At 39.9% G+C, this 16,325-nt stretch overlaps 1 protein-coding gene across 1 annotated transcript in view; it reads right to left on the bottom strand.

The window, feature by feature from the left end:
* Window positions 1-16,325, bottom strand: part of AK5 (adenylate kinase 5) — a 239,683-nt gene that overhangs the window by 99,088 nt on the left and 124,270 nt on the right. The window contains exons 7-8 of the mRNA XM_035018241.1: window positions 15,151-15,241; window positions 10,202-10,278 (exon numbers count right to left, since the gene is read on the bottom strand). Coding sequence (XP_034874132.1) covers window positions 10,202-10,278; window positions 15,151-15,241 — 168 coding nt within the window. The remainder of the gene's footprint in view (window positions 1-10,201; window positions 10,279-15,150; window positions 15,242-16,325) is intronic.

The raw sequence follows: 16,325 nt of genomic DNA on the forward strand, positions 1-16,325 counted from the left end.
TCCTCTGTCCACTTTCCTTCCCGTCCTGGGCCCACCATCTCTTACTCTCTGCTGATGTTCTGTCTGTTTGCAGCACATATTTGGTACAACTCCAAAGCTGAGTGAAGGGAACTATCCACCTTCTCTGTGCCCCATGGAAGTCCCACAGCACTCTGTATCATTAGTGTCTAGAAGAGTGTCTGGCACCTATGTGGTACCCAATACATATCTGCTAAATGAATGGGGAAAAAAAGGAAAAGGATAAATTGGTCAAAATAAATTTCTAGGTACTAATGTCAAATGGATTCCCTGACTGCTTGCCAATCCTGCTGTGTTTCCTTAGTTCTCTCTCCACTGGATTCTACAAATCAATCCTCTACTTGCTTCAAATCTCAGACTCTCAACAGATGGCTCTGCCTCTGCAAGTCATCTGACAGGAACATATTAACTTCCCACATTACACACCTGACCTTAGAATCCAGTCCTCCTGCGTTCAGAGGAACCTTCCTCTGTCTTGTATATTCTCCTTCTCCCTAATGAGTGGATCCTTCCTGTGAGCTTTTAAACATGCTCAATTGACTTCCTTTACAAACTAACAAAAAACGACTTCCCCGATAGCCCTTTATAAGGTCAACAATTTCCTTCATGTTTCTATATACAATGGCCATTTTCCATTCTCCCTCTTCATCCTCTTGTCAACATTTGACCCTCTCTGCTTCTTGAAATACTGTTTTGTTTGGTTTTTGGAACACCACATTCTGCTGATTTTCCTCCTATCTCTCTAACAGCTCCTTCTACATCTTTTTCCTGCCCCATCTTCCTCTACCTGGTCTTTAAATTTCCTCATTGCTCAGTGGTAGACCCTCTTCTCTTCTCAAGTCTGTTCTCTTTTAGTATCCTCTCCATATGCAGCTTCATGTTCTACCTATATTCAGAAGCTCACAGATATCTATTTCCAGCCCAGATCTTTCCTCTGAGCACCAGATTTGTATATTCAATTGTTCACTTGAATTCTCTACTTGGATGCATTAAGGCATTTTGAACTCACATGTCTAAAATTACACTCATGCTCTTCCCTTTCAGAACTGGTGTTTTCTTAGTGTTCTTTCTCAGTGAATGCCACTACCATCCACCCAGCTGTACAAGTTAAAAACCCAAGAATTTTTTCCAAAGTTCACTCCCTGTTGGCTCTTATATTCATTTTAACATGAAGTCCTGTTGATTTTGCCTCACAAGTACCTCTTAAATAAATTCCTTTCTGTCCATCTCCTCCACTACTCCGGTGCAAGGTACCATCCATTATCTCTTTTCAGGACCACTGAAGCTTCCCTCAACCCATTCTTGCCTTCCTCCAATGTGTTCTTCACATCGCAGCAAGAGCAATCTTTTTTTAAAACATAAATGTAGTTATGTTATGTCCTGCCCCCTCCCCTCTGCCCCATATACCCCTGCCATGAACAAAACAAAACAAAACAACTCTTCAAGGCTTCCCATTGCTCTTAGAATAAAGTCAAAACACATAACCTGCTCTACAAAGCCCACTCTCCAGGCCATAATGGGGGGCGGGGAGGAGACAAAGAAATGAGGCCACAGAGGTGGCATAAGCCAAGGGATCCAAAAGTTTTAAGAAAGCAGAAAGTGTCACTGGGGCACCTGGGTGGCTCAGTTGTTAGGCGTCTGCCTTCGGCTCAGGTCAAGGTCCCAGGGTCCTGGGATCGAGCCCCACATCGGGCTCCCAGCTCGGCAGGAAGCCTGCTTCTCCCTCTCTCACTCCCCCTGCTCGTGTTCCTTCTCTCGCTATGTCTCTCTGTCGAATAAATAAATAAAATCTTAAAAAAAAAAAAAAAAGTGTCATCAGTGTGTTGGACTCCATACATTGTAAATGTCTTCCTGACTTGGCAGTAATGAGATGATTTTTAATAGTCTCTTAGAGAAACAGGGTAGGCAGAAGCTGGTTTACGGGGTAGATTGGGAGGTGAAGTCATGGAGCAGAGGAGTTGACTTTGCTTTTACCAAGTGTGGTATTGAAGGAAAGGGGAGAAGATAGTATCCCACTTGGTCTTCCTATGACACTTGGTGCTGTTGACCACTCCTTTCTTCAAAGTAGGGATGCTGGGTTGTTAGATAGAGGAAAAAAATGATACTTTGAGGATGAGAGCCTTGAGAAAGATGAAGCAATACCCATTAATAGAACAAGGTCCTAGGGAGATGGAGGGGGTGGGATCAAGGACTTGGGTGGACAGTGAGCCAGGACCCACTCTGTTGTTTGGTGCATATCCATTAAGGATTGTTATGTCTTCTTGGAATAGTGACTCCTTTCTTGTTATGTAATGCCTTTCTTTATCCCTGATAAATTTCTTTGCTCTTATGTTTGCTCTGTCTGAAATTAATATAGCTACTCTTGTTTTGCTTTGGTTAGTGGTAGCATGGCATATCTTTCTCCATCTGTTTACATTAATTTACAAATGTCTTTATATTTAAAGTAGGTTTCTTGTAGACAACATATATTTCAGTCTTATTTTTTGATCCACTCTGAAAATCCCTGTCTTTTACTTGGTATATTTAGATTGCTGACATTTTTGTTTGTTCATTTATTTTTTTTAGTAATCTCTACACCCAACATAGGGCTTGAGCTCATGACCCCAAGATCAAGAGTTCCATGCTCTCTCGACAGAGCCAGCCAGGCACCCCTAGATCACTGACATTTAAAGTGTTTGTTGATATAGTTGGATTAATATCTCCATATTTGTTATTGTTTTCTATTTATTACTCATTTTCTTTGTTCCTGTTTTTGGCTTCCAAACTTTTCTGCCTTCATGGTTTTAACTGAGCTTTAAATCATTTAATTGAGGTTTTAAATGATTCTATTTTCTCTCCTTTCTTAGCATATCAATTATACTTCTTTTTAAACTTTTTTTAGTGGCTGCCCTAGAGTTTGCAATATACATTTAAAAGAATCCAAGTCCACTTTCAAATAAGTGGACAGTGAGAACGGCTTATAGTAACAAAATATTCCTAAATCTTCCTCCCATGCCTTGTATCATTGCTGTCATTCATTTCACTTATACATAAGCGTGCATAATTGAATACATCATTGCTATTATTATTTTGAACAAACTATTATCTGTTAGATCAATTAAGAATAAGAAAAATAAAAGTTTTCATGTTACTTTCATTTAATTCATTCTCTCATTGTTTTCCTTTCCTTATTATGTAGATACCAATTCTTAATCTATATCCCTTCCCTTCTCTTTAGAGAACTTCTTTTAACATTTCTTGCAAGGCAGGCTTCCTGGCAACAAACTTCCTCAATTTTTGTTTGAGAAAATCTTTTGCTCCTTCACTTTGAAGCATAATTTACAGGATAGGATACGGAATTCCAGGTGTAAAAAATGTTTTCCCCTTACACACTAAGTATTTCATTTTACTCTCTTCTTGCTTGCATGTTTTTTGAGAAGTTGAATGTCTTTTTTATCTTTGCTTCTCTGTAAGTAAGGTGTATTTTTTCTCATGCTTTTTTCAAGATTTTTTTCTTTATCTTTGATTTTTTTTTTGCAGTTTGAATATATTTGTATATTTCATCTTTTGTAATTGTCTCATAGTTCTTGAATGTTCTGCTTTTTGTTTTTGTTTTGTTTTCTGTCTTCTATCTCTCTGCCTTTCAGTTTTGGAAGTTTTTGTTGTCATATCCTCAAGTTCAGATATTTTTTCTTCAGCCATGTCCAGTTTACTAATGAGCCTATCAAAGGCATTCTTCATTTCTTTTATAGTGTTTTTGATCTCTGGCATTTCTTTCATTTCTTTCTTAGGATTTCCATCTCTCTGCTTACATTACCCTGAATGTTATCTGTTCTTGCATGTTGTCTACTTTTTTCACTTAAGCCCTCAACATATTCATCATATTTTGTAGTAAAAATCCTGTTCTGATAAGTCCAGTAATCCTGCCATTTATTACTCTTGTTCCAATGCTTTTCAAATGTGTTTTTGCCTTTTAGTATGCCTTGTAATTTTTTGTTGAAAGGTGGACATGATGTACTAGGTAAAAGAAACTGCAATAAATAAACTTTTAGTAATGTAGTGGTAAGGTGAAGGGGCAAAGGAAACATTCTATGAAACACATATAGTTCTATGATTAGGTCTCAGTCTTTTGGTGAGCCCCTGGACTATGAACTTCACCAGTGTATCTTAGGTTTCCCCCCCTTTTAGGTGGGACAGGATAGCTGGGGGGTTGGGGGGTGGAGGCTGGAGTTATGTATTTCCGTTCTCCCAGGTAGGGTAGGCTCTGATAAAATCCCAGCAAGTTAGGTTCTGATAAAATAGTTTCCCCTGGGAGCAGGTCTTGTTAAGAACAGAGGGCTCTGGTGTATTTCAAAATGGTTCCTTTTCCCTTCCCCCTTGCCAGAAGCACTAAATGATTTTTCTCTGATATTCACTGTGAGGACCTGGTAGAGCTCCTGGAGGTAAAACTCACGAAAGTGTGGGGACCCCTATGACTTGCTCCCCCTGGAGTTTTTAACTCTCACACTTGCCCATACCGAGCCTCCTGCAATTTGCCAATTACAGTTTAGGTTTTCCTACCCTGGCACTGGTTTCTGGTGAGGTTCTTGCTTACGGGTTTCTACACTTGTGATTTTTTGACTCTGCCTGTCTCTCCAATTTTTGGTACAGTGGTTTGCTTTGTGACCTCACGAGTCTCTGAGAGATCTAAGAACTGTTGAATTTTCAGTCTGTTCAGCTTTTTACGTGTTAGGAAACACGGGTTACGATTATGCTCCTACATGCCAGACTGAAAAGCAGAAGTGCTCAATTAGCATTCCCTTAGCTGAGCATGTGGGGGCCTTTGTCAGACACAGAAAGGCCGTGATGTCTGAAAAGTTCAGTCTAAGCTGGAAAAGAAGGGTTTATATTTATGGAGCTTTTGTTCTGTACAAGGTTCCTTGCCCTGTGTATCTCTCCCAATAGTACTTCCAAGTGAGGGTTCCCATCAACATTTTCTAGAAGAGGAAACCCAGGCTCAAAAGAGTTAGCAAGAGTTAACACGTTATCAAAAATTACATATTCAGAAGAAGAACTGAAGTCATTTTATGGGCTTTTAAAAATGGACCTTTACTGGGCATATGCTGCATGCCAGACTGTGTGGCAGGCATTGAGGACAACTAGAACAGAACACAATCCCTGCAGTGCCAGAGAATATTACAACATAGGATCTCATGGCCACCCACCCGCCCCGCCCCCTGAGAAGGTGAACTGAACATGTAACAAGATGAGGGCTTCCTTGAGAAGAAGCTTGGTCCTGATGGCGCATGAGTGGGATTATCTGGGGTAGGCATGATACGGTTGTGGAAGCTTCCATATAGAGGAAAGCGACTGTGTAAATCACAAGCCACTTGGGGGAACTGAAGATGGCTTGGTGTAGCTGGAGCATTGAGTGTGTTTTGGTGATTGGCAAGGGATGACTTTGGGAGGGATGTAGGGGGTCAGATTTTGATTTGAAGGTTCTCTCAGTTTCATTCTGACATCAATGAGGAGCCAAAAAGTTTTTTTTTTTTTTTTAAGATTTTATTTATTTATTTATTTGACAGAGAGAGAGAGCATAAGCAGGGGGAGCGGCAGGCAGAGGGAGAGGGAGAAGCAGGCTTCTCGCTGAGCAAGGGGCCCGATGTGGGGCTCGATTGCAGGACCCGGGATCCTGAGCCGAAGGCAGACACTTAACCAACTGAGCCACCCAGGCACCCCCAAAAAGGGTTTTAAGAAGCAGAATGCCATGACTGGCTTTGTTTTTCAACAAGACAATTACGATGGGTGAGGAGGCTGGGGCAGGGAGATTGGTTAGGAGACTGTCTCTGTGATCCCAGGGAGGAAGGCTGAGGGTGCCAACCAGGGCAGTGGTGCTGGCACCAGAGTGGGAAGGAGCGATTTCTGCACAGGAGAACGGACTGGCTTCTTGATCAAACTGATGTAGGACGGGAAAGAAAGGAAGCAGGCTATGAAGACATCCAGTCTCTGGCTTGGGCAGCTGGTAGGCTGGAGGTATCCTTAACAGAAATAGGGAAGACAGAAGGACAAGCAGATTTTGTGGGGGAAGATGGTGATTTTGGTTTTGGATGTGTTGAGTTTGAGATGCACATGGGAAATCCAACCAGCGCTGTTTAGCAGGCAGACATATGCACCAGGAGCTCACCTGGGAGCTCTGAGCGAAGTGGATCGTGGCTGTGGTTGAGCTTTTTTTAAAGGGGAACATGTTCAGTGAGGATTGAAGGGGCCACAGATGTTGGGGAACACTGACATTTAAAGAAGGGACTGGCAGAGAGCAGCTCAGCAAGGACACCAAGAACCAGTGGACCAACAAGTAGGAGGAGCGCTGAGAGAGTGAACCCAGAGCAGGACAAGAGATACGTGGCTGAGGCTGACTCGGTGTTCACCAAACTCAACCCTCCATTCCTGGATGCATAAGCAAGTTCCATTTCCCAGCCTCCCTGCACGTGCGGAGGGCCACTGACTGCGGCTGCCCACCGAATGCTGGAAGAGGTAATGTGCGATTAAGAGCAGGTCCGTCTTCCTCAGGCTCTTTGCCTTCCCTTCCATGATCCCTCTGGAGGTTGCATGTAAAAGAACCTCTGGAAGGAAAGCGCTCAGATTTTGAGGTTTTTTTTTTTTAATCTGTTTTTTAAAAATTTTATTATGTTACGTTAATCACCATACATTACGTCATTAGTTTTTAATGTAGTTTTCCATGATTCGTTGTTTGCATATAACACCCAGTGCTCCATTCAATACGATTTTGAGTTTTATTTGTTACTACAGCAGAGCCTAGCCTATCTTTGTTGATCCTGGCTCCGAAATCAGATGGCTGTGTATGAATTCTGTCTTTACCTCTTGCCAGCTGTGTAACTTTGAATAAACTGCTTAATTTCTCTGTACCTCAGTTTCCTTATTGGAATAATACTATAATAATAATAATAATAATAGAATAAGTAATAATAAAATATATTTTAAATAAAATGTGTTTTAATAAAATATAACAATAATATTGTAATAATATCTATCTCCTATAATTGAGGGTAAAATAAGGTAACAAATGTGAAGTATTTAGAACAGAATAAATAATTTAGAAATGTTAGAGTCTAAGGGGGAGGATGGTTTAGAGCTGGGGTCAGCAAACCAGCTTGCAGGTCAAATCCACTGCTCTGCCTGCTTGGGTACAACCTTCCAGTTTAAAAGGGGTTTTACATTTCTAAATAGTTGAGATAAATCACATGAGAATTATATGGAATTCAAGTTTCAGTATCAATACATAAAGCTTTACTGGGACCCCGCTGTACTCCTCTGTTACCGTGTTGTTATGGTTTCCTTGCTCAACAATCCCAACAGAAGCCATTTGGCTCATAGAGCCTGAGGTATTTACCACATGACTCTTCAGAGTAAAAGTCTGATGAATAAAATGCAGCAGAGGTCAAGAAAGATAACTAAAAAGTGTTAACTGGAATTGGCACTAGATCACCAGTGACCCAGATACCGGCTTTACTGGGAACGGTAAAAGTAGAAACTAGATTTTGGTGCCAGGAGGATCAAAGTCTGTCTCCTGACTCCACAGCTCGCCTAGCTGGGTGATCTTGGGAAGTGTCTTAACTTCCATGAGCTTCAATGTCCTCTGCGGTAAAGTGGGGATAAACGGAGCTACCTTCTTGAGTTTTTGTAAGGGTTAGCAGTAATGCACATAAACCATAAAACACAGAGTCTGGCTTATAACAGGTTCTCAATAAATGCAAGCTCTTGTTATTTAATCTACTGTCACCAAAACTGCTGTTCCTTTATAGGTAGTGCCTTTTGACTTTGAATATTTTATTTTTGTCTTCGGTGTTCTGATGTTTTACATTCTATGCCCAAGTCTCTGCCAGATTGCTCCTCTTTAATGAAGCCATCCTATTTAATACTATAACTTGTTCCCAACCCCAGCATTCCTAACCCTCTTACCTTATTCTACTTTTCCTTTTCCCATAGGACTTACCACTTCTGACATCTAGAGGATTTACTAATTTATCATGTTGATTGTTTAGTATCTGTCTTCTCTACTAGAATGTAAGCTTCTTGCCTCTTTTGTACAATTACGTATTTCAACTACCCACACAGTACCTGGCATACAGTAGGGGCTCAATTAGTATTTGTTAAATGACTAAATGAAAAAAAGAATAAGGGAAGAGTTTTGTTTCTGTTGTTTTTATCCTGCTCAGAACTGGATGTGCTCCTTTAATCTGGGGACTTGTGTTGTTTCTCATCTCTGCAAAATTCTCAACTATTATCTGTTAATAAAATAAATCAAAGAATAAATAAAAGGGAGCCTCTGCCCCATCCCTCTATTTTCTCCTGGAACTGTTTTTTGAATATGTCAGCCCAATCAATCTATCCTCAGGGACTCCTGAGTTGTTTCTTACATTTGGCAACTGTTTAGCTTTCTGGTTTATTCTAAGGCAATTTCCTCAGTTCTGTCATTTAGCCTCTTCAGCTGTGTCTAGTCTACTATTCAAAACTGTTAACGGAATTTTTATTTCAATGACAATATTTTTTGTGCCTAGAATTTCTATTTCTTCCCTTTTCCTTTTTTCCTCTTCCCTCTCACTTTTTTCTGTACTTGTTTCATGGTTTATCTTCCTTTTATCTTCTTGAATATTTTAAGTATTTCTATATTGAAATTTCTTTCAGACTTTCCTGTTCTCTCTAGTTCTTGGGGTGTGAAACCTTCCATTTTTTAATCAGCTGGATATCTGGTAATTGTTCATGTCTTTACGCAGCCTGTAATTTTGGATCATGAACTCCCCTTCAATAGTGGTGTTTGGAATTTGCCCCTGCTAGGGTCTTGGGAGTTGGCAACTGAAAGGGCTCCTAAAATCTATCAATGAATGGCCTGTCATTGGAGGCTGAGTTAGAAGGCAGTATGGTGCATTTGTGAGGAAATGTGCCCTAAGTTCCCTTCCCCATTGTGAAACATTTTTGTTTAACTGTGGGAAAATTACTCTTTGAATCTTTATTTTCTTATCTATAAAATAAAGATAATAATTCCTACTTCCTAGAGATGTTGTAAGGAATTAGTGAGAAAAGAATCTAAGGAACTTGGCACAATGTTCGGTATGTATTAAATGTTTATAAATGCTAAAAATATTATAAATACACAGTACCTATTATATCACTTGTCAATATTTTCTCCACGCTTTTTAATATAAAAGAAAGAACTTAATGTTCATGAAAATGGCTTCTGTTTTTCTTAAGATTTTATTTATTTATTTGAGAGACAGCAAGAGTCCATGCACGTGAGAGAGCACCAGCAGGGTGGAGGGACAGAGGCAGAGGGAGAAGCAGACTCGTCTCACTGAGCGCAGAGCCCTACGTGGGACTCAATCCCAGCACCCTGGGATCATGACATGAGCCAAAGACCAATGCTTAACCGATTGAGCCACCCAGGCGCCCTTTGAAAATAGTTTCTGGATAGGAATATGAAATGCATAGCCAACCATTATATCTGGACACTGGTTTGCTCTATCTGCTTTATCTGTGACATACATTAGTTGAAGATGTGGGGGAAAAACCCTCATGTTCTCTCGGCTTTCAGCCACTGAAGAGGAGCACTGATGAGCAGTAGAAGGAAGTTTCAGACATTACCCTCTTTTAAAACAAAAAGCTTAATTAGAGAGTTGGATCATTTGCCAACTATTTTGGATTATTAAAATACAGCAGGAGGGAGAGTTCTTCTGCTGAGAGGAAAATGACCCAGATAAATTTCTCTGGTTTTATTAAAATAGAAAATAGACTTGACTTCTTGGCTGTGTTGTCATTGGTCATTAGTCCTTCTCAAAAGTTAGAAATAGAAAAGCAGAACCCTGAGCCTGTAGCTAGTACTCAGTAAATACTGTTAGTTCATTGTCAGAAAGGGATCGAGAGACACAGGCAAATTCTTGCACAAGAGAACCTCAGATAACCTCATTTCCTTCTCGTGTAACTTAAACCACAAACCTTTTCTTAATTAGTTGCTGTTTTGGAACTGTGGGGAAGGGGGGGGCGAAGGGCCAAAGTGAGTGAATAAAAGCTATAGGCTAGCATGATTTATCATGGAATATGCTATTATCTGTAAACACCTCAAAAATGATTTATAATTCTAATTTTCATAAAACATTTACAAAGGCTAAAATTGAAATATTTAAATAGAGAGGTAATTTTAGATTTTAATTACCTGATCTTCATAATCAGAGCCTGTATCAATGGTCTCTCCAGTGTCCAACATCATTGAAGGATCAAGGTCACTCGAACCTAAGATTAGAAAAGAAAAGACTACCTGATAAAGGCTGTCTGTGTATGTTTGTAAAGCAAACTATCTCCCACTAGGTTTCCATATTGTTCTTGTGGTTACATTAAATTCACAAACATTTTTAGACTCTTCTCCTTTGCTGGGCACCATCTTTGGGCTCCCAGATAGAAAACACAGATACTCTAGATACTGTTTCCAGCCTTAAGAAGAAGACAGTCCTGTGGAGGACTCTGATTTGTCAACAGCAAGGTTCAGAAACCAAATAAAGGGCTACTAATTCTGACTAGAAGTGGAGGTGATGATGGAGGTAAGAACTAAGTACAAGGAATGAATCTATGAGCCCAAACTTTGAGAGTGAGTAAGGATGGTCCAGGAGGGGAAGCGGTTTAGGGGTGTGTAGCAGTAAATGAGATAGAGGGAACACTATGAGCAAAGTGCGGAGTGGGAGAAGAGCAAGGACGTTCCAGAAATCAGTGGGGCAGAGTTTGCTAACTCCGTGAAAACCTGACAATTTTTTCCTCCAGCCTTTGGGTCACTTTAGTCCCTGATGATGAGAAACATGGGGTTAACTTAACGTATTAATAGAGAGCTTCCCCCTGTAGGTACTACAGGTTACATTAATTTGCTTACCCATTAATCCTCAAGGCTCAAACTTAAACTGGTAATTTTCATAATGGGGCTCCTGGAGCACAACTGATTTATCATCCTTGTTTAATGACTCTTTCCTCCCGGGAAATACATATCACCTAACCAGCTAGAAAGACAGAATTCGGTGCTGCCCATAAAATGCTATATGTCCTTGTGAAGAAACAAACCACTCCGCATTTCACTGTAGACTTGTCTTTGCCAAATAATTCTTGGTCAGAAGACACAATGACTAATGTTTAATGAACGATAAAAACGTCAAGCATCTCACATGCTTTTCAGACATAAACCTCTGCCAGAGAGGCTGCTTTCATCCTTTCTTCCAAAGAGAGTTTCAAGGTATGTCCTCACACAGTCTTTTCTCAACTCTTCTCTTGTTTTTTTTTTCTCTACTCATGATTACCCCTACTGTTCAACAAATCAACTAAGGACTGGTCCATTGTCATACTGTCTAAGTACTAAGCAGTTACAACCTTGTTTTTGTGTTTCTTTACACTTCTTTTGAAAGGACAATAAAATTTTTCGGAGTGGAGATATTTGACCCATCAAAGGATTTTGGAAAAGTAATGAAATGTGGAGTTGCCATAGGTGTGTAGAGCACAACTGTGGGTAATGCCATCATATCGGGAGAGCAGACCTTGCCAAGTCCATTGTTAATAAGGTGGTTGCCAGAAAAGAGTGGGGAAGACAATGCACCACACGCTATTTAACAAAGTGAGACCAGAGGGGTCATTTGGAAACTTAAATTTTATGTATAATTTTACCAAGTAATGCCACTATGTGCAATTTTTCTATCTTTGTGTTTTTGCTATTTTTCAAATAAGAAATTTTATAAGGTGTATCTGAGGGCCGAAATATTTGATTGTCTTGAAGCCCATTTTGGGATCAGTTTGCACTTACGTGCTGTGGGGAAGTCAAGATGTCAGAAGTAAACGTGTATTTTTCCATTATAAGATCATGGAAGTTTTAGAACCAGTATTTTATAGAATATCACCCCCTTATTTTAGAAAAGAAGAAAATGAGCTTTGCAGAAGTCAAATAACTTGGGCTAGGTCCTACAGAAAGTAAGTGAGATCGAAGACAGAAGTCATAGCTCCCGACATATCCCGCCTACTCTTAAGTTGAAGCAGGAGCGATCCAAACAGCTTTATGAGTATGATCCTTCATTACAGTACCCTATGGGATGGGACTTGGAGGAGTCTGCCGTCTCTTCCACATTCTGAGAAAATGAGTAACAGTGCATGGCAGGTGATGAGACGTGTCACCAGGTGGCTGTGGAAATGGGAGAACCAGAAGCGGAATCAGGAAGTGCCACTCCAGTCTGGGACAATCGATGCTCCTTTCTGAGTGGTTGCTATTGACAGCATCATTAAAGGTAATGCCAATTTTCTTTAGCTTTCATTGTTTCCATAATATGGATATTACCCACCACTGACTTGTAGAAGTGGTGATAGGTACTTGGATTCAAACGATACCCTCATCTCAGCTATATTTGGAGTGATTCATGTGGAATGAGCAATGTGATCTGAACACAAAGGCTTATTAAACATATAGCCCCTTTTAGTTCCTGTGTCCTAGTTATTTTATTTAATTAGAAACTGTTCTTTCAGTTGTTTTAAAAAAGTACAAATTTTCAAGAGCTCTTAAACAACCTGGTTAACAGATATTACAGTTAATATTTAAACTGGAACAAGACTGTTAGAAAACAATCTCCAGCGATGGTCGATCTCTGTTGAAGGGGGAATAAAAAACCTCTTTAAAGAAAACTTATGCTTACAAAGAAGAGTTGGCTTTCCTAATAAAATGCTTTTAACAGAAATTTTATTGTATCATTAAGGGATGGAATTTCTTGACACGTTGTTGCTCTTGGCAACAGGACTAATAAATCATAGGAAGCAATAGACAATGAATATCATTATCGGCTCAGATAGTGACTGAATAGCTTTCGTGTTCTTTCAGCATTGGTTGCTTGGTTTGCTGAAAATGGGACCTTTAATAATAGTCTAAGTTTGACGTATAGAAGAAGGAGGTAGATATAGATATATGTACACATTTTTGCCTTCTTTCATTGAACAATTTAATGCATAAAACACCTGCAATGATCTCGTTACTCAAAAGGGACAGCAAAATTGGGGCATTTTGTAAAAGTGATAGTATGGCTTTCACTTCTCTCTATTTTGAATTTCTCAATTTCTTTCTGATTTAAAAATATTCTTTCTATAGATACAGAGCTGAAATAGAATCCCCCAGGGAACACTCAGCGTCACCCGTTTCAGATGTAGAATGGTCTTCAGAAAGATTCTTTTCAGGTTGCTCCCTAAATTTAAGAGGGAAGATGATACAATGTTTACCGACTAGCACAGAAGCTAACACAGCCACGCCACCGCAGGATGAGGCCACCTTGGAGAAGGGCCACGAGAGAGCCACAAAGTACAGTGTCAAGTGTTCTAAAGACGGCAGCTTAGAAGACGTGGAGAAAAAGGAGCCCTCGTGCACTGTTGGTGGGAATGCAAACTGCTGCAGCCACTGTGGAAAACAGCATGGAGGGTCCTCAAAAAATTAAAAATAGAGCTACCATATCATCCACTACTGGGTATTTACTCCAAGAATACAGAACCACTAATTTGAAAAGGTATACGCACCCCTATGTTTATTGCTGCATTATGTATAATAGCCAAGTTAGGGAAGCAGCCCAGGTGTCCATCGACAGATGAATGGATAAAGATGTGGTATATATGTACAATGCAGTATTACTCAGCCATAAAAAAAGAATGAAATCTTGCCCTTTGCAGCAACATGGATGGATCTAGAGACTATAATGCTAAGTGAAATAAGTCAGTTAGAGAAAGACAAATGCCACACAATTTCACTCACATGTGGAATTTAAGAAACAAAACAAATGAACAAAGGAGAAAAAGAGACAAACCAAGAAACAGACTCCTAAGCATAGAGAACAAACTGACGGTTCCCAGAGGGGAGATGGGTGGGGGGATGGGTGAAAGAGGTGAAGGGGATTAAGAGCACACTTATCATGATGAGTTCCGAGTAATGTACAGAATTACTGAATCCCTCTATTGTACACTGATACTAATATCACACTGTATGTTAACTATACTGGAATTAAAATTTTAAAAATAAATTAAAAAAAAAAAAACAAGGGGCAGCTTAAATCAGCTCCTCCACTCCACTGTCTTAGCAAACTGAGGACACCTAGCAGTTAGACATTTGTTATTAGAGGTCTAAGTAAATGTTCTAAATGAAAGACTGACTTACAAAGAACATGTGTCATAGCATTTGTCCAGAGCAGCGGCACCCAGGTTTATATGATCGTACATGCTTCTCAGTATTCCATCTTTCCCCGCAGTAGGCCCTCTGACTCTAACTATCACTGGAAAGCCAGGCAGGTGAGTTTACACTGTTATCTGTGCTCCGTGGGGCTGCCCAGAAAGACTACATCCTTGCCTTTCTTTTCATTCTGCCTCTCTTAGGGTGCATTCTTTCTTAGGGTCCTTCAAATCAAATATGGTTAAACATTTTAAGTGTTTAGGCTTTTTCTTTATAGCTCAGAACTTTTTTGGTCTTTACCCACTGAGGTCATTACTGAGAAGGAAGGTCAGGACTGGGACGAAGATTTGAGAGTCACCCACATGGAACTGATAGTTGAGACCATGAGGGACAATGAGTTGACCAGAGTCAGAGAGTCAAAGAGAGTGAGGAAAGGGTCAAGGACAGCACTGTGAGTACTGCCTACAGAAGGGTGTGGGATAGCCCCACACTATCACAACGTCAAACCTCTAGGGGTGAGTGCTTAGGAAGGGAAGGCGCAGAGCCAAAATGGGAGCTGTGGGTTGGGATAAGAGTAGCTATCGGACAGAAGGGGAGGCTTTTCCCAAGGGGGCAAGGCAGAGACAAGTATGAGTTAAGGAGTCCTGGAGGAACTGTAACTTTTAATTGTTGCACAACGAATGGGCTAGATTCGTTTTTTTCAATTATAGTCACATAGGTCCTATGTTACATTGGGACTGCCTGCTAATTTACAAGGACAATGACTGGAGGAAAAGCATTACCTATAAGGGCCAGACGGAGAGTCCCAGGAAGTGTAAAGCTCTGAGTACAGCGTCATCCTTAAAACCTTACAGCAGATTGTTGTGCTCTGACATTACTATAAGACTCCAGACACTTGGCAGGTGGTCAGGCGGGACTGGGGCCCGAAGGACACAGACACTTACCTGCTGCAGCTTCTTTGTTTGGAAATAACTTGCTGTCAACTGCCTCACTGATGTCATAGAACACCTCATCCTCGTCTCGGTCAGCGTCAAACTGGGCAAAGTCAGGACAGACGAGTTGGGAACAAGAGAAGACATAAATTAGTTCACTCCCAGCTATAATGAGCATGCATCACACAGTATCTCTAAGGAAGCAGGTCAACAGGAATGAAAGCCCCTGAGTCTTAAGCAGACCCTCAGAGAGTTTTTTGGCCTAGACCACGTATCAAACAGAGAAGGATATTGGGGAGTAAGTGTACAGTCACTCACTTATAGTTAAGAAAAATGTGTAGAATTTTCTTAATTTGTAAAGTACGCTTTGGAAAAAATGAGAACTGAAATTTACCTTGTGCCTTCTGGCTCTTAGGGTTTTTGTTTTTAATTAAAAAGAACCATGAAAATACGTAGTTCTGAACAACAGGGGGGGAAATTTTCCAATGTACTGTTAAAAAAAGAAAGAGCTCCCAAACCAAATTTTAGTTACTGTATTAGATACTACAGATACTATACAACAGAGGTAGTCGGTAGACACTATAGACTTAGATGTAAAAAAATTACAGATTTAAACATTTTACCATTCTTTAAAATTTACAAAAATTTAAATATTAAAAAATGTGGTTATATTTATAAATCCTCTATGTCCCAAGTTGTGCAGTGTTTTTTTTTAAAAAATACATGCCTATCTCTAGTTTTTAAAAACTAAAGCTTTGCTGAATTATAATCAACATATAATAAACTGTATATATTTAAAGTGTACAAATGGTAAGTTTTGACATCTATGTCTGTATACCTGTGAAACCATCATGAAAATCAAAATAGTGAACATAACTATCACCCTCAAAAGTGTCCTTGTGCCCCTTGGGGATGAATTCTGTCCTCCTGCCCCCCTCCCTACCTGGTACTCACTGATCCTACATTTCTCTAACTATAGATTATTTTGCATACTCTAGAATTTCATATAAAAATGCTGATTTATACAGCATGCAATCTTTTTTGTCTGGATTCTTTCACTCAGCTCAGTTATTCTGAGATTCATCAATGTTGTAGCCATCTTTCATCCACTTTCATTGCTGAGTAGTATTCTACTGTTTGGATACACTGTTAATCTCAGCCTGGATATCTTTCAGTTCAGGCATTAT

The sequence above is a fragment of the Mirounga leonina genome, unplaced genomic scaffold (assembly GCF_011800145.1).
Source record: "Mirounga leonina isolate KUSES-001 unplaced genomic scaffold, KU_Mleo_1.0 Mir_173, whole genome shotgun sequence".
Classification (NCBI taxonomy): Eukaryota; Metazoa; Chordata; class Mammalia; order Carnivora; family Phocidae; genus Mirounga; species Mirounga leonina.